General features: G+C 41.1%; 1 protein-coding gene across 1 annotated transcript in view; it reads left to right on the top strand.

The window, feature by feature from the left end:
- Positions 1–19,262, top strand: part of LOC117662297 (uncharacterized) — a 270,416-nt gene extending 251,154 nt beyond the window's left edge. Inside the window, exon 7 of the mRNA XM_087890722.1 lies at positions 17,074–19,262. Coding sequence (XP_087746848.1) covers positions 17,074–17,384 — 311 coding nt within the window. The 3' untranslated portion in view covers positions 17,385–19,262. The remainder of the gene's footprint in view (positions 1–17,073) is intronic.
- The last annotated feature ends 430 nt before the right edge of the window (positions 19,263–19,692 follow it).

The raw sequence follows: 19,692 nt of genomic DNA, 5'->3' as shown, positions 1-19,692 counted from the left end.
AGGGGCCAGTCAGCACAGAGTCCCTTCCCTTCCACACCTGGCAACATGAGCTATCCGCTCAATGGGGATGCCTACTCTGGGGGAGTCATGTGATGGTACCCCAGAGGCTGCAATGGTCAGTTTTGGAAGCTCTTCATATAGGCCACCCAGGCATCGTGTGGATGAAGGCACTCGCCCGCAGTTATGTCTGATGACCTGACTTAAACAAGGCAATTGCTGATTGGGTCGCATCTTGTCAGCCTTGCCAAGAGTCAAGGCCAGACCTCCCCCCCATCTACTCCAACACGTGAGTGGGAAGCACCCAAGACACCTTGGTTGAGGGTGCATATTGACTTTTCCATCGATAGACCTTTATGGTGGTTGTGGATGCCTACTCAAAATGGCTTGAGGTGGTACTCATGACATTGACCACCTCTGATGCCATGATCAAGGCCCTTAAGAGGCTGTTTGTGACCCATGGACTGCCAGACGTCCTTGTTTTGGACAATGGGCCATAGCTCACTGTTGTGACCCAGGCCCAAGTAGTTAGTATTAAATACAAACAGTTCAAAAACAAACAGACTTTATTAGAACAACTGAGAATTAACTCATTCTCAGTGTAGTCCAAACTAAATTAAAGCAAATTCTTCAAAACACCATTCCACAATTTATCATCTGACCTTGAGATAATTAGGCAAACTGCCAAAGGCTTTTCTTGACAAAAGTTCAGAAGCAGAAGACACCAACAGTGAAACAAGAACCAATTCTATCAACGTTGTTTTCTGGCAGAGGCCAAGAGCCGTTGCTGGTCTTTTAAGCCTTATGGGAGGGGCCAATCATCTCTTGGCCCTACTCCCGAGTCGTCCTCTCTGCTTTATCTGCTCCTGCCTTCTGGTAGCTCTTCTCATACATGCACTAGGAACAGACTCCTCCTGTTCCTCTGCCTCTCTACTCTCAGCCTCTGGAGGCTCTGAAGTCCGCACATCACTCCCCGATGGCCCTGGTCCCATCTCTGTCTCTGACATAGAGCCCTCATCCAGGCCTTCCCCAGCCTCCAGGACTGGCCCATGTTCTTCCTCAGCCTCATCGCTGTCTGACTCTGCTGCCAGCTCCGCAGGCTGTGGGTGGACCACAGTTCGAGCTGTTCCTGGTGGGTCATGGCATTCGTCATGCCCTGATTGCATCATTCCATCCTGCTAGCAATTGGCAGGCTGAGGGGATGGTCCGATCAGCAAAGGAAGCACTGGCAAGGATGGGCCCAGGGAACTGCCAAACATGGATAGCCAAGTATCTCCTGGTCCAGCACATCACACCAAACTCCATCACCAACAGGAATCTGACCAAACTCCTAATTGGTCATTACCTGCAGACCGACTTGGACCGGCTGCACCCGGGCTACTCCTTGGAGGTTCCTGCAGGCTCAACCAGCCAGCTCCGGTCATTCTCACCAGGTAACCTTGTCTATGCCCACAACTACGCTGGAGGCCCTTCCTGGATTTCTGCCTGGGTAGTGGACATTATTGGGCCACTTTCCTACAGGGTGGTGCTTGAAGATGGCAGGTTGTGGTGCCACCACATCAACCAACTGCACGGCTGCCTTGGAACCACCATCTGCCACCAGCCAGAATGGACTGCACCAGAGACAACCCCAGCTAAGGACATGCCAACTCAGCCGCCAACAACAATGGTACTGACAAGGGACTGTGGTGTGGCACAGATGCCTACTGACTTGGTTCCCTTTGTGTTAGAAGCACCATTGACTGAGCCTTTGCTGCTGCCACAAGCTGCACCTGAAGCAGCATCAGCCACTCCGCCTAGACAAGGCTCCAGAGCTACTGGTCTTGAGACGGAACCTTGTAGGTCAGGATGGACATATCGCCACCCTGCCTACCTAAAAGACTACATATATTAAATTGTTATTTGATCACCATAATGCTCCATCTTGGTGGGGAGGGGTGTTATGTATTGTATATAGTGTAATAGTTGTCAGTTGAAATTCTCATTCTGGTCCTCTGTTGGAATGGGAAAATACTCTCTCCTAATTGGTTGTTTGGCTGATCAGTTTCATATAAAGGAGCTGTGTCAGCCAGGGAGTGTTATTGCCTCATAGGCAGTATTGAATAAAGAACTGTTAGAAATCACTCCGGCCTCACCTCTATTCTTCACCCAGAACTTAACAAAAATGTTACAGGATTTTAAAGGACATGGGGGCTTTGGGCTACTGGATTGGGACTATATTATCAGGCATCTGTACTTACATGGGTAAAAGAATGGATAAATATGAGGCATAGAAGATTACTATTTTTGGAGGGATATGATCTCCAATTAGGATGGCATTCCTTTTTATGGTATGGAAGGAGCATGGCACACAGATATTTTCAAAGACACTATGTGTGGAATGCTTTATTTTTAGCATGGGGAAAAAATCAAGTCACAAAATTAAATGAAAATACCAGTCTGGCTCTCTACAATGGAAGCATTGATACATCCAAATGTTGTTAATTTGGGGAAAAATGTAACTTATAAAGACATTTTAAATGAGAATGGGGAACTTAAAACAAAACAGGAATTACAAAACCAAGGGGTGGATTTAGCTTGGTGGCCACACCTGCAAATACAATTGAGATACGACAAAGATGCGAAAACATGGGATTTTTATAAAGAACCAACAATACTTGACAAGGTGTTAATAAGGACAGATGAAAAATTGATAAGGAAAATATATAATTATTTACTAAATTTTAAAATGGAAGATGAACAAGTAAAAGAAACAATGATAGTATGGGCAAAGAACTTTGGCTATTTGATAGAATTAGACAAATGACAAAAGCTTTGGGATAGAAACTATAAACTGACAATGGCTACTACATATAAAGAAAATTTTTACAAAATGTTTTACAGGCAGCATTTGCCACTGGCTAGGTTAGCAAAAATGTTTAACAACATGTCCGCCAAATGTTGGAAATGTAATCAGACTCCAGGTACTTATTATCATATGTGGTAGACATGTGTGAAGGCAAAAAAATATTGGACAAAAATACATACATGGTTGGAGAAGATGATTAAGCAACACATAGATTTTAAAGCAGAAATATTTTTGTTAGGTATAATACCAGAAAATTATGACAAAGGGATCATATACTTATTGTTACACATATTGACAGCAGTGAGAATTGTATTTGCACAATATCGGAAAAATGAGAACACTCCACCAGATGAAAATATAATCCGGAAAATATTGGACTGTGCAGAGATGGATAGATTGACATTGAAAATAAAAGATAAAGGAGACACAGAATACTATTTAACATGGAATAGGTTTTATCAATGATTAGAGATAAGAGGTAGAAATTAGATGAAGAAAGTATTGTTATGTTTAAGTAAAATATGAATGTTGGTTATAATTATATGCATGCCAATATATTTAATAGGAACATAAACAAGCGAATATAATTATAAATATGGTTAGAATTATTTTGTTATATTATTATTATTGCTATCAGTATATGTGTTATTTGTATTGTATAGTACAGTACAGTCTCTAACCTACCCTTTGTGGGAAAGGTTGTAGAGAAGGTGGTGGCACTTCAACTCCTGCGGTCATTGGATGAAACGGATTATCTGGACCCTTTTCAGTCCGGTTTCAGACCTGGCTATAGCACGGAAACTGCCTTGGTCATGCTGATGGATGGTTTCTGGTGAGCCCGAGACAGGGGTCATTCCTCTATCTTGGTGCTACTTGACCTCTCAGCGGCTTTCGATACTATTGACCATGGTATCCTTCTGGGGCGACTAAGGGAGCTAGGAGTGGGAGGCACCGTGTTGCGGTGGTTCGCCTCCTATCTCTCTGGTCGATCACAGTTGGTGCTGGTAGGAGGACAGAGGTCGACCCCCTAGGCCCCTCATTTGCAGGGTGCCTCGGGGTCCTCTCTCCCCTCCTATTTAACATCTACATGAAACCACTGGGTGAAATCATGCAACGACACGGGGTGGGATATCAGCAATATGCTGATGATACCCAGCTGTATATCTCCACCCCTCGTCAGTTCAGTGAGGCAGTAGATGTGATGTGCTGGTGCCTGGAGGCTGTGAGGATCTGGATGGGAGTCAACAGGCTCAGACTTAACCCAGACAAGACCGAATGGCTCTGGGTATTGCCCCCTAAAGACTATGTCGATTGTCCATCCTTTGTTCTGGGAGGTGAGAAAATGCCCCCCTCAGAATGGGCTCACAATTTGGGTGTCCTTCTAGACTCACAGCTGAGACTGGTACAACATCTGACAGCTGTAGCTAGGGGGACCTTTGCACAGGTTCGTCTGGTGCATGAATTGCGAGCCTACTTGGATCAGGAGGCTCTCCTCACAGTCACTCATGCCCTTGTCACCTCACGGTTGTATTATTGCAATGTGCTCTACATGGGGCTACCCTTCAAAAGTGTTCGGAGACTACAGTTGGTCCAGAATGCAGCCGCACGAGTTATAGTGGGTGCGCCTAGATACACCCACATTACACCAATTCTCCGCGAGCTGCACTGGCTCCCTATTGGTCTCCGGGTGCAATTCAAGGTGTTGGTCATTACCTTTAAAGCCCTATATGGCTCAGGGCCAGGCTATCTTTGAGACCGCCTTCTACCACATAGCTCCCAGCGACCAGTAAGATCCCACAGAGTCGGTCTCCTCCGGGTCCCGTCAGCTAAACAATGTCGGCTGGCGGGCCCGCGGGGAAGGGCCTTCTCTGTGGCTCCCCGGCTCTCTGGAACCAATTACCTCCTGAGGTCCGGACCACCCCCACCCTATTGGCCTTCCGCAAAGCAGTGAAACCTTGACTTAAAAAAAAAACAATATGAAATGAAACTACCCAAAGCATAGCCTTTCCAGCCAGCCAATTGGAACAGGGACAGAAGTGGGATTCAGCCTGTTCAGCCCTGTTCATCTGAACCGGTTGTTAACTTTGGGCCCAGTTTGACGAACCAGCTGATCCCATCACTGGCTGCCCCTCCCCAGCACTCCTCGCCTCATTTGGCCTCTCCTGAAGCCATTTTGGCATCTCAGCGCTCCTCTAGCCGGCCTACCAGCCCCCTCCAAGCAAGCAATGTCCGTGCAGGCAAAAGCCCAAGGCAGCTCTGACAAGGCACTAAGTGCCTGAAGGACCCCATCTCATCAATGGGAGTCCAGGTGCATCTCAGCGGGCAGCGGGCAAGTCCTTGACTGGGCTCCTCAGCAGACAATGGGCTTTGCAGGGGGCCAGTCTAGCACCCAGAGCCGGCTCTGTCCTAAGGAGGCCAGGGGTTTCGTTGGGGCTCCTGCGAAGAGGGGCTCAGGCGAGCTGGTTTCCATGTGGAGCGCCATGATCCACGAGCTGCAGCTCGCCCTTTGCGACTGCCCAGGCAGCCTCTTTGTGGATGGTGGCCTGCAGATGGCCGCTCCTTGCCCCTCCCCTCCCAGGCCCAGCCAACCACTCCTTACCTGGCCTGAGAAGGTAAGGCTGACAGTGGGAGAGGGAGACCAGCAGCTCCAGGCCCGCTGTGCTCGGTCAAAGGGCCGCCTGGGTGGGAGACATGGCAAGGCTTGGCTGTCTTTCTGCCCTGGGTCTCCCACAACCTGACTGTGTGGGTGGACACAGAGCCCTCACCAACTACCGGCCTTGCCCGCTGGCCTCTCTGGCATTTCCACCTCTTGGGACAGTGCAAATACTGCTAATTCGAAGCATGGAAGCATGCATGGTGTCTCCTTTTCAGAAGTGGGGGGAGGCCTGCTCCGATCAATGTGTAGCAGCATAGTGCGGGTGTGTTGGAGAAGAAAGAAATCCTCTTGATTCCAATACATCTCTTTTCACTTTTCATTGTGTAAATGTATGAGTGTGTGTGTGTGTGTGTGTGTGTGTGTGTGTGTGTGTGTGTATGTGTGTATAGTGGAGCTCTTCCTGAGTCTTCTTGCTGCCCTGAAAATACACAGCAATCTCCGTATTTCTTCTTGGGAACAGCTCTCTCACACACACACGTTTAAACTTAGTGAAAAGAGAAAAGACATGCACAGGAATCAAGAGGATTTCTCTTTCTCTTCTCCCACACCCAGCACTCTAGCTGGTTGCCATGAAAAGGAAACTGGTGCGCGTTCCTCCGCCCTCTGTAAGGCCTCACTACCTGTAATAAGTTCTCTGTGCAGAAGAGGATGAAGCTCCTCAAAATCCTACCATGTGCCAAAAATGCAGCTTCTGAGGAATTGAAACATACTGCTTCTGCCAATTCTGCAAGTTGGAGGGTCAGCTTGCCTGGCACACAAGCCTGGCTGGGGGAAGTGCTGCCTACACCCCTCAAGCACAGCTGTGCTTGGAGAGCACCATGTGCTGAAAGTGAAGCACGACCTCCTTTCTGGCTGCAGAAGAACCAAAGAGTCAAAAGAGGACCAGGTTGGGGGCGGCAACGAGGGCTCTGTGAGCAAGGGGGAGCAAGAGTGAAGGCGAGGAGCTGCACGTTAACCCAGCAGGAGTGGGAAAGGTTTTGTGGGCATTGTGCACAGCTCCACCTTCTGCCTTCTTAGCTGGGTGATGGAGCAAATCGCGTGCAGCTGGCAGCATGACTTTTGATCATCTTTTTCTGTTTGTTGGTACCAGCAGCAGGTGGAGGCAGAGGCATTGAGGGGCAGGCGATCCTGATGTGCTGTGCTGGTGCTTGTTTGGTGCAGCTGCAGGCAAGCTGAGAGACAGTGGAATGGAGTGCTGCAGATGCCCCTCGTTCGCCCCTTTGCCCGGCTTCCCTCCTCCCGCTGCTTGTGCTCTCCCTCCCCAGTCTAGCTTGATGCAGGCGAAAGGTCTGCATTTGAAGCTGAGCACTGGTCAGGGCTGGCTTTTTGCCCAGGTGTCAGGACAAACCTAGCAAAAAGCCAGCTCTCACTGGCGCCCAGCTTCACCAACAGTGGGCTTGGAAAAAGCAATTGTGAGCTTCCACCTGTGTCAAGCTAGACTGGGGAGGGACAGCGCAAGCAGCAGGAGGAGGGAAGCCAGGCAAAGGTGCGAGCGAGGGGCATCTGCAACATGCCATAACACATGCACTTTCCCTCAGCCTAGCAGACTTTCTAAGAGAGGGATATATATATATATCTCCAATCCAGCCTCTGTGTGTTTGTGTGAGTGTGTGTGTGTGTGTGTGTGTGTGTGTGTGAGAGAGAGAGAGAGAGAGAGAGAGAGAGAGAGATCTGATCCAATCTTGGAGACTTATATCAGGGCTGGCAGCGGTGTTCTCTCTCTCTCTCTCTCTCTCTCTCTCTCTCTCTCTCTCACACACACACACACACACACACACACACACACACACACACACACAGAGGTTGGATCTTTCTTTCTGCCCTCCCTCCCAGTGGTGGGTTCCTCCCGGTTCCGCCGACCCAGTAGCGGTGACGATATGACGTCACCAAACCGGTTCTAGGCACCCCTCCTCCCCTCCCCCTGTTATTCTTACCGTTTATTTGGCCCCACTCCCAATCTATTGCTGCCTCCTGAGTCCCAGCTGATTGGCTAGAGGGGAAAAAACTATTTAAACTCTTGCCGCGGGGCTTCAAAGGGCCACCCTACAGCTGATCAGTGTTAAAAGAAAACAAATGAGTAGACCAGTGGTTCCCAAAATGGGCGGTACCGCTCCCTGGGGGGCATTGGGATGCCTTAGGGGGGTGGTAAGAGGCAAGGGGGGTGGCAGGGGGGCGCTAGAGGCAAAAGGGGGCGGCAGTGGGGCACTAAGTGGGCACCCTTTGGCCTGTGCAGTTACCTCCTTGCAAGCAAACAGCAAGAAAAAACAACTCCTTTCAACTTCAGCATAGGCTAATTAGCCCGTTGAGTAGATCGGCCTCCCGACTCTCAGCTGATTTGCTCTCAGCTGTTTTGCGCAGGGCTCTGCTGCTTGCTGCAAAGAGCTAAATTGCTGGAGCAGATTTTTTTTCTCCTTGTGCAAATCAAGCTGAACACGAAACTGAAAGTAAAGCAGGCTGTTGGCTTTGCTGTTTGCTGCAACGTTGGAAAATTAGGCAGAGTCAGATTTCTTTTCTTTTTCCTCACCAAAAAAGGTAGGTGCAAACAATGGGAAATTTAGGGCAAAAGAGGAGAGTTCAAGATTTTAAAACACAAAAGAAAAATAGCTCTATTTAACTAGGGAATTGTAATAATTGAGATACTATTAATTGTATATTGTGTTGAAAGCAGAAATGGTTAAGTTATGGTTTGGAGGAATATATGTGGGAAATTATTTGGTTTATTATTATTGGTAAATATAATTAATTGATTTGTAAGAAATTGGATTGCATGGAAATAATAGGAATATTCATGTTCACATTGATTAATATACAAAAAAGATAGTTATATAACTAATTGATTTATATTAAAATGTTGAATTTGTATTAAACAACTGTAATATTACATAATTAACCAATGTGAGGATGGATATAAAAATAGATGACAATGGGAAGGGGTATAATATAGAATAGAAGGGAAAAATTGAATTTGATTAAGATTAGAGATGAGTATGAAGCGTAATATTGGTTTTTTTAAAAAAATAGATGAGGAATAAATATGGCAAAAAGGAAATATAGAAATTATAAATTTAATTGAAATGACTAAACACTGTTTAAATTTGTGAACCGGCCAAATACTCTGTTCAAAGAAAATACATTGTATGTTTGGATGTGTGTTTCTAATTATTGCTATTTATTCATATTTGTTCTCTTTTATTCTTTAAAGTTTAACAATTCATTATCTTAATATCTTTATTATTATTATTGTTTGTTTATTTATTATTTATTATTATTATTATTAATAATAATAATAATAATAATAATAATAAACAATCTTAATATCTTTATATTTGTTTGGAGTTGCTTTTCTTCCATTTCATCTTTTTTATTGTACAGCAATCTTTCTCCTCAAACCTACCACCTCTCTCTTTTCTTCCTTCTTACTTTCTCTTCCCCCTTCTTCTCCTCCCTACTTCCTCTTCCTTTCTCCTTCTCCTCCTCTCTTCCTCCCTCTTTTACCCTCACTCCTACTCTAATTTCCCTTCCCTTCCTTCCTCCCTTCTCTTCCTTCCCTCTCTCTCCTTCCTTCTTCCATCTCTCTTCTCCTTCCTTCATCCCTCTCTATTGCTGTATTCATTTTCAATTTTATATTTTCCATTATGGAGTCCCCGGTCTTTCTTTCATTTATCAAGTGTATTTCTCAAAATTTCCCCTCATCTTTTTAATTATTAGCAGTATATTTCATCTTATTCCATTTTTTCTATTGAATCCAGTGTAATCATCTTTATCTTTTTTTCAATTATTTCCTTTTCAATATTATCTCCTTGTTTCTCTTGCTTCTCATTCATCTTTTCTCTTTCTTTTTTTTGCAAGCTAACCAATTCTCTGCTTCTTTATTTCCTTTAAATGCCTCCCTTACTTTTTGAAACATCTCCCTTAGTGTCTCATATTCATCCTCCCAATTCTCCATATTTTCAATTTTAAAAGGCTAGGATTTTTAAGCTTATTCTTTTCATTTACATATGTGGGGGGGGATGCTTTTCAAGGAGCCACAAGGGGGGCTGAGAGCAGAGTCATTCTGACAGTGTCTTTTAAAATTGCTTGGAAGACCCATTTTTTCCCTAATGGTTTGTATACTTTGGAATAAAACATATACCTGGAAAAAGTATTTGCAAAACTTGGACAGAAGGAAAAGAAAGGCAGGACTGGACTCATTATCAGTAGCTAGTTAGTTCATTGTTATCAGTGACTCCCACTGATTCTAAACTCATTTTAAGACTGGGATTGGTAACTACTGAAATTTAAGTATTCAACATTGGTCTCAGAAATCTTTGATTTGAACTATCAAATCTCTGATTTGAACTATCAAATCTTTGATTTGAACTATGGCAAGAAAAATCATAAAATGGGGCAAAATTCACTTAACCATAATAATTTCCAGATATTTTAAGTGTAGAGAATTCAAGTGTTGAGAATGACCCATTATTTCGTCTCTTTTTCGCACTAGGTACCACTATTTGATTTCTTTTCATTTTATTCAAATAAAAACAGAAAACCCAATACAGTTCAGTAAAAATTGGCTTTCCAGTCCTTCCTTGATGCACTTTTTCACATTGGTTATCTAGTTTAAATGCCAAAGAAAAATCAATGATATATTTTTCTAACCTTTGGAGGATCACACTGTCAACTCTTCACACTGCTCAAGCAAAACTAACAGGTGTGAATTAAGTTTTAGCTAAAAAATGGAGCTTTAATTCCAGAAGTCCATTCTTTAAACTTGGACTTCTGGAATTAAAAGGCTCTGGATTAAATGGTACTCCAGACAAAAGATGGAGAAACGTATGTTGCTTTTAGACATGATAATAGCTGTCTAGAAAGGTGAGTTATGAGCTATTTTTATGTCATCAGAAATTTAATTTATTACCTGTTAAAAATGCAAAGACAAGGAGTACAAGGAGCAAATAAAAGACCTTCATGTTGGGGTTGGTTCTGGACCAAATCTTACTGGTGGGACAGAAACCAGCTCTCAGCCCTCCTTGTGACTTCTTGAAAAGCATCCCCCCACCACATGCTCCACCACCTTAGGAGGCAGGGGAGGGCTGCAGGTTGATTCCAAGGGGGTCTTGGGCTACTGGTCTACCAGTTAAAAGCCTGGTAGACCAGTACCTCTGCTAAATCCTAAAGAATTGTCACATGACCATCAAGCCACGCCCACAAAATAAGCCACGCCCACAGAACCAGTAGTAAAAAAATTTAGAACCCACCCCTGCTCCTGCCCCACCCACCGGAGACCCCTGGATTCCCTCCCCAATCCCGCCTGGCCCATACAGGCACCACCCACATAAGTGACATAAGGTTGGCCACACCTACTCAGTCACATAACCCCCCAGCAATGCCACCCAGCCAGTCATTAGGAAGAACTAGTTGTTAAATTATTTCAATCCCACCATTGAACAAGGAGATTTGTGTAGGACAGAATGAAGTACAGTGGGTGAACTAAATTGCTGTGCTTGTGTCAGCAGAGGATTGTAAGGTTTTTGAATTCAGCTCAGTATCTGATAAGTCCAATGAAACTCTGAACATGAGGCTACTGATAATCAGTTTTTATTTTCTGCAGAAAGCAAAACTGGGTGACCCATTTTAGTCTCCCACCTAAAATAGCAGGCAGAGAGAGAAAAGCAGGTGTGCAAAAAAAACTTTTCCAAACTTCTTATAGTTCACACAGGTTGCACAGATCATCATTGCTATAGAAACATTATTTCATATCAAATCAAACCTCATTATTTTTCTCAGCGCTCTGAAAACAATGGACCTTAGAAGGGGAAAGAAATACATTTTCTGGCATATAACTCAGAGCTCTGTCAAAGGTCAAGTTAGGCACCCTCTGTATATGCTCTAATCCTTTCAGGGACCCTTTCAGGATAAAAAATACTGTTCGATGTGAAGCCAGAAAACTGGGTAAATATTGCCTTCTTACTGGGCTAGGGGCAGGCTGAGAATGTTATCCATGTCTGCCTTCTCAAAATGGTGGCCTGTTCTTGTGCAAAGTGTGGATCAGTCATTTGTCTCTGCACCTTCCACCATTTTTATTTCCTGCTAAACTGGGACCAATATTGGCTGAATGATTGCAAAGAACAATTAAACAGTTGCCTTATCTTGATCAGGCAAGATAAAGACCGTTGTTCTAAAAATGTCTTATTTGGATCTTTTAAGCCAAATTGTCAGTAGTTGTCATTGGAAATAATATGGGAAGTTAGATCTAGCATGTTATACTCTACTTTTCTTTAATTGAGGCAATTTTACTGATATGCTATTTATGCATCTTTTGAAAATGCACTTATGAGTTTCAGAATTTCTGTGGTTCTTTCTATTTATTGGCACCATATAAATGAGGTGATGGAATAAAGCCAGGGAATTATAAAACTGTGAACAACATCAGAACAAAATATCTAATAATTCTGAATTAAAATCATTAAACAGAATTAGAAATTTGCTTCATTTAATTACACATCTGTTTAACGGTCTTTGAAATTTATTAGAACATAGAACATAGAATAGCATGGTTGGAAGGAACCTTGAAAGACTTCTACTCAAACCCTCTGTTTAAGCAGGAGAACCTATACCATTCCGGAAAATGGCTGTCCAATCTCTTCTTAAAAATCTCCAATGATGGAGTACCCATAACTTCTGAAGACAAGCCATTCCACCGATTGATTGTTCTCACTATCAGGAAATATCTCCTTAGTTCTAGGTTGGATCTCTACTTGATAGGTTTACATCTGTTATTCTTGTCCTACCCTCAGGTGCTTTGGAGGCAGCCTCTTAAGTACTAGAAGACAGCTATCATGTAACACCAACCTTTCTCTTCGATAGGCTAGACCAGTGATGGCTAACCTTTTTGCCATCATGTGCCAGTAGGGGTTGCAGGGGGGTCACACACGCACATGCCCACACCCATAATTCTACGCGCCCCATCCCTGTGCATATGCGCATGACCCCCCCCCCCCTGCTCCCGGCACGCGATGGCCTGGTAGGCCCATTTTTCTCTCTCATCTGGCTCCAGAGCCTCTCTATGATTCTGTGGAGGGCGAAAACGGCCTTCCCCACCCCCTCGGAGGCCCTCCGGAGGCCAGAAACAGCCCGTTTCCCAACTTCCAGTTGGACAGGAAGTGACATTTTTTGCTGTCCCCAGCCTCCAGAGACTCCTAGAGAGGCTTTCCCTTTCACAGTTATTACTGCTGAGCCAGGTACCATCTGCTTTATACCTGTATGTTTGATTTTTCCTATCTAAGTGCAGGACCTTACCTTTCTCATCACTGAATTGCATCTTGTTGGATTGGACCCAATGATCAAGTCTGTCTAGATTCTCTTGAGTCTATCTTCTAAAATGTTGGCAATTCCCCTTAGCCTGGTGTCATCTGTAAATCTGACAAGTTCCCCTTCTATCTCCTCATCAAAATCATTTATGAAGATATTGAACAGTACTGATGCAGAATTCATTTACCTACCTAGAGACTTTAGTGATAAGTATTATAGAGATCTAATTTATTCATGGGAAAAATTCAGGGACTGGGTTTTTTTTATCATAATGGAATGAAATTTGCAGGAAAGAGCAAATTGTAAGGGACCAATTCTGCTAAATAAGAGAGCCAGTTTGTTCTAGCATTTAAGGCACTAGGCTGGAAACCAGAGAACTTGAAGTTCTAATCCCTAAAGTGGCTGGATGATCTTGGGCCAGTCACTCTCAGCTCCCCCATTTTTGTTAAAAAAATAGGAGTAAGGAATAGGAGATATGCTCCCTGCTTTGAGCTATTTATGAAAATAATAAAGACAGAATATAAATAAAATAATATGAAAAGAATAAGTACTTCAAATTATAAAGTAATCATTATGGAAGTATTGAAGCACTTGCTTTAGAAGTCTAATCTAAATCTCTGTTGTAATAATTACTGTTAAGCAGAGTGTAATGAATTTACTATGATAATAGCTTCCTAGGGTGAGCAATAATTCAGATATTTCAGAAGGTTTGGTTGAGAGAAACTGTTTTTCTTTTCAGTTTGTATTCTCCCCCTCTTTGAACACCATATAGAGCTTGACAATAACTGACCTTTCTGTAACCGCAGAATTGAAATGGAATGATGCCTAATAAAAATCTGTGCCAAAGAAGCCACTCTAGTTTGAACCTTAAGCTTCATTCCAATCTAATGCATTCCAATCCAATGCACGCTGCTAATATGAAATAATGAGCAGAACATTTTGTTTGGAGAGAATGAGGTAAGGAGAGGCTTGGAAACTGTTCAGAAATATTATTTTCATAATATTCTAGATACTATTTCAAATATTATTTGAAGCATCCCACCGAGGACAGTAAAAACCTAACTGATGGCAGGCCCTAATCTTTGGCATCCTTGCCATGAAAGCTGACCCAGATGGTTTACAGAGGATAAATTCTCTGTAATCCCATAAACAGCTATATGACCTCAGGGCATCTGTCACTCAGGCAACAAGACATGAGATCACAACAGAGAAGAAAGTACCTGCTTAAAAAAAGGCTCCTCTTTTTTAGGAAGGCTGGGTGATAAGATTGCAGCATAATACGTTTAGCTTCTTTTCTGTCAATTGCAATGTTTATTACTTTTTTTATATGCAACCAGTTTTTATGGATAATTTAATCCAGAAAAGTCAGAGAAAAAGTCAGACTATTTTAATATTTGCAGAGAAAGTCATTCACTGATTTGCATATTGCCCATGTACCACACACACATTTCCCAGCTATGTTTATGCTCTGCAAGCTTTTCAGAATTAATGCAGACAATATATGACTTCTCTGTAACAATAAATATTCATCATATCAACCAGAGGAAAAAACAGCAACCAGCATAACATGAAAAGATAGGAAAATCAGGTTCTTGCAATTTCCTGACAGCTCACCACTGCCTCTGTGATTTAAAAATGCCTTTTATATTGGCATATATTTAAATGGTTTATGGTTTTACCTAATATAATTCTAGATGTAGCTTGGTAAGAAGGTGATAGCCTCTTGGAGCTATAGCAACAATATAAGAGACAGAGAAGGGAATACGATGTAATGACTTGAAAAAAGATGTGGAGACATGCATTCTGGAATAAAATCAATGAACTAAAGAATATATCTGCTTGGAATGTTACCATACATGGTTCCTGAGTCTTTCAGATTTTGAAAAGCTCAATTTTTTAACAGAGAAAGGTATTCATAGAAGACCAGAGGGATCTGAAACAGAATTTCTGTGCTGCAGCCTCACCTTATTTAGGAAATAACAGACTGGATTTAGGATTGTGCAGAGATGACAAGTGTATGCCCTGTTCCATCCCCAAGAGATATATTCAGGAGGGAGGGAGAGCAGCAGGGGAAAAAAATCTATTTCTGGCATTGTTCCCATAATCGTGCAATGCTAACCCTCTGCTTCATGCTTTGCTCTTTCTTTGATAAGCAGCCATCTTGAGGGTGGGGTTTCAAGGCTGGGCTGCAGAAATTGAAACTACGTAGCATAAAGTAGCCACAAAAAGACATAGAGGTCTTGCTGCCCATTTTTGCCCAATTAGTACTTTTTTCAAAACAAATAATTAACAAACTACATTTTCATAGAGCCTATCTATTCTGCGACATCTATTCATCTTCTATCCTGTTTTTTTTTTTATTCCTTGCCTTCTCCTATCTTTCTTCCCTCACCTTTTCTGCTGATTCTGTGAATAAAGTAGTTAGCTAGAATCTGCCACTTAAAAAAGATTATACTAAAGTAATTGTGTTGTTGGCACATAAAAGCAGGAGCAGTGATCTCAGCTATTGTGAGCAATTTCATCAAGTTCAATAACACTGGACTCTGGAAAGTAATATTAGCAAAAATTAAATGTTATATTACAAAAGAATTTCTGTAGAAATTCATATTAAAACACAAAAAGAAATATATTTAGTTACAGAGGAATTAGTTACAATTATGCTCTTACAAGAGGAATGCAAACTTTTAAATATTATAGTCATGTCTTTATAACGATCAGAAAACCATCCTTTTTCTTATTTCTCATTAGCACATTCATGTAGTTTTGTGGCAATTCTGTAACACACATTTCACTCTGTTCCATGCAGCTTCCATGTTTCTTTTTCACTTTTCATTCATTCTGCAATTTTTTTCCCACACACAGGACTTGTATTTTCTCTTCCTGCAGTCATTCTATTTTTACAGTATTCTTTTTTTTACTTCTGTGTTCTTTTTTAATCCCACAAGACTCACATTTCATACAGCCCAAAAGATGATCTGTCCTACATTCAGAATCTCTCATCATCTTTGTATCTTTTCATTCTTTTATTAAAAACAATCAAATAAATCATGTTTTTAGATTCATCTCCATTTCATTGTTATTTGTATGTTTGAGTAGACCTATGCTTAAACCACTGTTTGAAATAAATATTCCTTTTTCTAAGCGAATACTTGTCACATAATCATCATTCTCATTCATTCTTGGGTCTCCATTTGGCTCCATTTTTCTTCTCTCATCTTGCTCATCCCAACCATTCATGTCACTGGGCGGAATTATATACAATATGCCAGAATAATGGTATATTCCCACCCTCCATTCTTATAATCCAGCAAAATAGCATACATGTATATTTTTAAAAAAATCAGAGAACCACATCACAAAAATTGGAGAAGTATAAACACTGGGGAATAAAGCATGTTTGTATCATGTACTAGTTCAAAATGTACAGATGCAAACTGAATTAATTTCTCCCCATTTATAGCCTAATGATAAACAATAGACCAACTACTTAGCTTTTTGTTTTAATCCAAGTCTGTCAAGCACAAGGAGCTAAGGCAAATAATTGCACTTATTTCAGTCTTCCATTTTATATTGATTTGATTTCTAACTAATCAGCTATGTAAGATTACAAATAATAGCAATAGCAATAGCACTTAGATTTATATACTGTTTTACAGTGCTTTACAGCCCTCTCTAAGTGGTTTACTGAGTCAGCATATTGCCCCCAACAATTTGGGTCCTCATTTTACCAACCTTGGAAGAATGGAAGGCTGAGTCAACCTTGAGACTGGTGAGATTTGAACTGCCAAATTGCAGGTAGCCAGCAGTCAGCAGAAGTAGCCTGCAGTACTGCACTCTAACCACTGCACCACCGCAGCTCTTAATAATTCAAATGAAACAGCTTTGATCTTTGTGAGGTAGTTTTAACGTGCCATAATATTCAACCTATTGGACACAAGCCTTTGTGGGCTAGAATCCAATTTGATAGATGCATGAGGTGGGTTTTTTTCAATATAAAATCAATATAAATATAAAATTAAAAATGTTACTTTTAATTGTAATTTGGCAATTCAAGTTGTAGATTTCCAGGGTTTTGAAAAAACATTAAGGAAATGTGATTTCTTTTGATTAGAGAAGATAAATCCCACCTGTGAAAACTTGATATGTACCTGTAACATCATTTTGACCCTTATTTGAAATAATTCTTAGAACATAATACTAACAGATGCAAGTTACCTGCATATATTTCTAGCTGAATATTTTAATGCTTTATTGTATTTTATTTTATTTTTTCCCCTAGAACCTGAAGCTGGTGAAGTGTCCCCTCCAGTGGGAGCTGGTGTGAACAGCAACAGCTGGACTTTCAAATATGGGCCTGGCAATTCCAAGCAGCCAGGCCCAAGTGAGTTGCCAGACAAATTCATTATCCCAGGATCTCCTGCCATCATCTCCATTCGTCAAGATCCACCAAATAGCCAAACTGATAAAAGTGACTTCATAACCTTTGGCAAGAAAGAAGAGACCAAGAAAAAGAAGAAAAAAAAGAAGGGAAACAAGGCTCAGGATAAAAAAGAAAAGACCAACAGCACTACTGACAACAGTGATCAGTGAAGGGTTTATACTGAACAATCAATTTAGCCAATTTTTGCAATTTAGAAGAGCTCTCCCATGTAGCAACTCCCAAATTCTTCCTACTGTTAACTAATTTTCTGTATGTGCAAGACTTCAAAAATACTGCAGGGAATTCACAATGTCTTTTGCTTGACAGGTTTTGTCTTGAAAGCTTTATCACACCTGACATTAACTATTTTTCTCCACCCTGGCTTATTTTCAGATTATAAAAAAGCAGATCTGTTTCTTTTCTCCTCCTCTGGAAAAGAATTTTTTCACAACATAGCCCAAGCAAAATTGGAGTCTGTAACCCTATCCTGATGACATATATGGGAGTGGAGAGTTAAACAGTTTTGTTATTGTGCACCTTGTAGCTGATTGAAAACTCCGGTGCACTGATGGCTGGCTAAGTGATGCAAGGTCAGGTTAATATGATGCAAAAGCACTCGCAAAACATGAACAAATTATTTGTTAAATCAATGTGCCCGGGGATCTACTTTAAATTTGTGATTATTTTGTATTCCATCAGATTTATCCATGTATGTTGTGAGCGCAAGCTTTTCTATATTTTATATGCACACTCCAGCAAAAAAACAAGTTTAACTCAGACAACTCATATGAGAAACCATGAGATATGTCTGCTTCCAAGCCATTGACCATATTGCCGCAACAAGGCCTTTGATCTCCTAGCAAGGATGTCCCTCAGGGAACGTCTGCATGGCAACCTCCCATATCCTTGACTCGCTACTGTAGAGCTAAACAAGATGTGTGGAAAATCTCCCTCTTGGAAAAAAAAAACATAAGTAACTTTGGAGAGTGGGGATTCCTTATTCACATCTTGTGTGCAGCTGTGTGGATAGAAGTGTCTACAATCCAGATAACTGAATGTCCCTCTGGGGACATTGTCCAAGGCTGTTATGAAACCACCATACTGACAAGCTCTCAGAGTTTAACAAAGGAATTAAGGGCTGACATCTCAGGAATGTAAATGACTGTGATGTTTCCTTTATGTCCTTGTTTCCACTCTATTTAACATTCCTTTGCACATAGCATCTCTGAAAATATCAGAGTATTTCCATAAAACATATGCAAAAATATAAAAGGAAGTAGTCTTATCCATGCTATTAGTGATTTAATATATTTATAAAGGGAGAATCGCTGTAAATGAAGAAATATTATGTCCTTTACTCCCAAACCGAAGTAAATTTACAGCCATTAGAAAATATAATTGCTGCTAATAAAGTGCTTTAGAAAAAATGCCTGAAACACTGTATTATATCTGGCAATCACCGCTTTATTATATCAGGTCACTAGATTGGGAATGGGGACTGCCTCTTGCATGCATTAAAGAAATACAAGATTTTCTTACTCTCATTTTGCTTTCCTTATTCTGCACTTTGAGTACACTCCTTTTGTAATAATAATAATAATAATGATAATAATAATGATAATAATAATAATAATAATCAGGGGAAGTGGAAAAAAATTCTTTCTCACCAAGCAACTTTACTAATCTGCTAGCTCTGTTCAGTGTCTTGATGTATTTGCCTACATGATCTTCTTGGGTTTAGTTTCTCTAAGATTTTATGAATTTCTGACCCTTCAAATTATTGCTTATTATGTAAAATTAAAGTACTGTATGTATGCAACATGCTCTTATAAGCATCCTAAAATATTTATTCTGTGCTTATGTATGTAAATGTCAATGCAACTATTATCTAGTGTGGACATTAAGCTTTAGTAGTTGAATGTAAATCTATTATTTTTTTGTACATTTGTGAACAAGTGGAGTAGTGTTAATATTTTTAAGCACTGTTAGTGACCAGTTTTTGTGTATGAATTGAAACACAAGTAAAATACCTTTCTTAAATCAAGAAATCAGTAAGTTGCAGGGTATTATTTTGAGCTCAGACCATTATATGAACTGTGACTATTATCTAAGCTAAACAGCAAACAAAATAAATTTCCTTGATATTATGCTGCACACAAAGCTTCCTAAAAAATCCACAAGGAAGGCAAGAATACTCTATAAAATATATCATTAATAAAATATATGAAATCTATAAAGGTAGTCCTCAACTTACAATGAATAGTTCATTAGTGACCATTCAAAGTTACAATGGCACTGAAAAAAGTAAACATAACAATTTTTCACACTTATGACCATTGCAGCATCCCCATGGTCACATGGTTTATGTTCAGATATTTGACAACTGACTCATATTTATGACAGTTGCAACATCATGTGATCACCTTTTGCAACCTTCTGAGAAGCCAAGTCAATGGGAAAACCAGATTCACTTAACAA

Source organism: Pantherophis guttatus, chromosome 3 (genome assembly GCF_059756535.1).
Source record: "Pantherophis guttatus breed Tessera chromosome 3, ASM5975653v1, whole genome shotgun sequence".
NCBI lineage: Eukaryota > Metazoa > Chordata > Lepidosauria > Squamata > Colubridae > Pantherophis > Pantherophis guttatus.
Note: the sequence above shows the minus strand (reverse complement) of the source record. Positions and strands in the feature narration are given on the sequence as shown.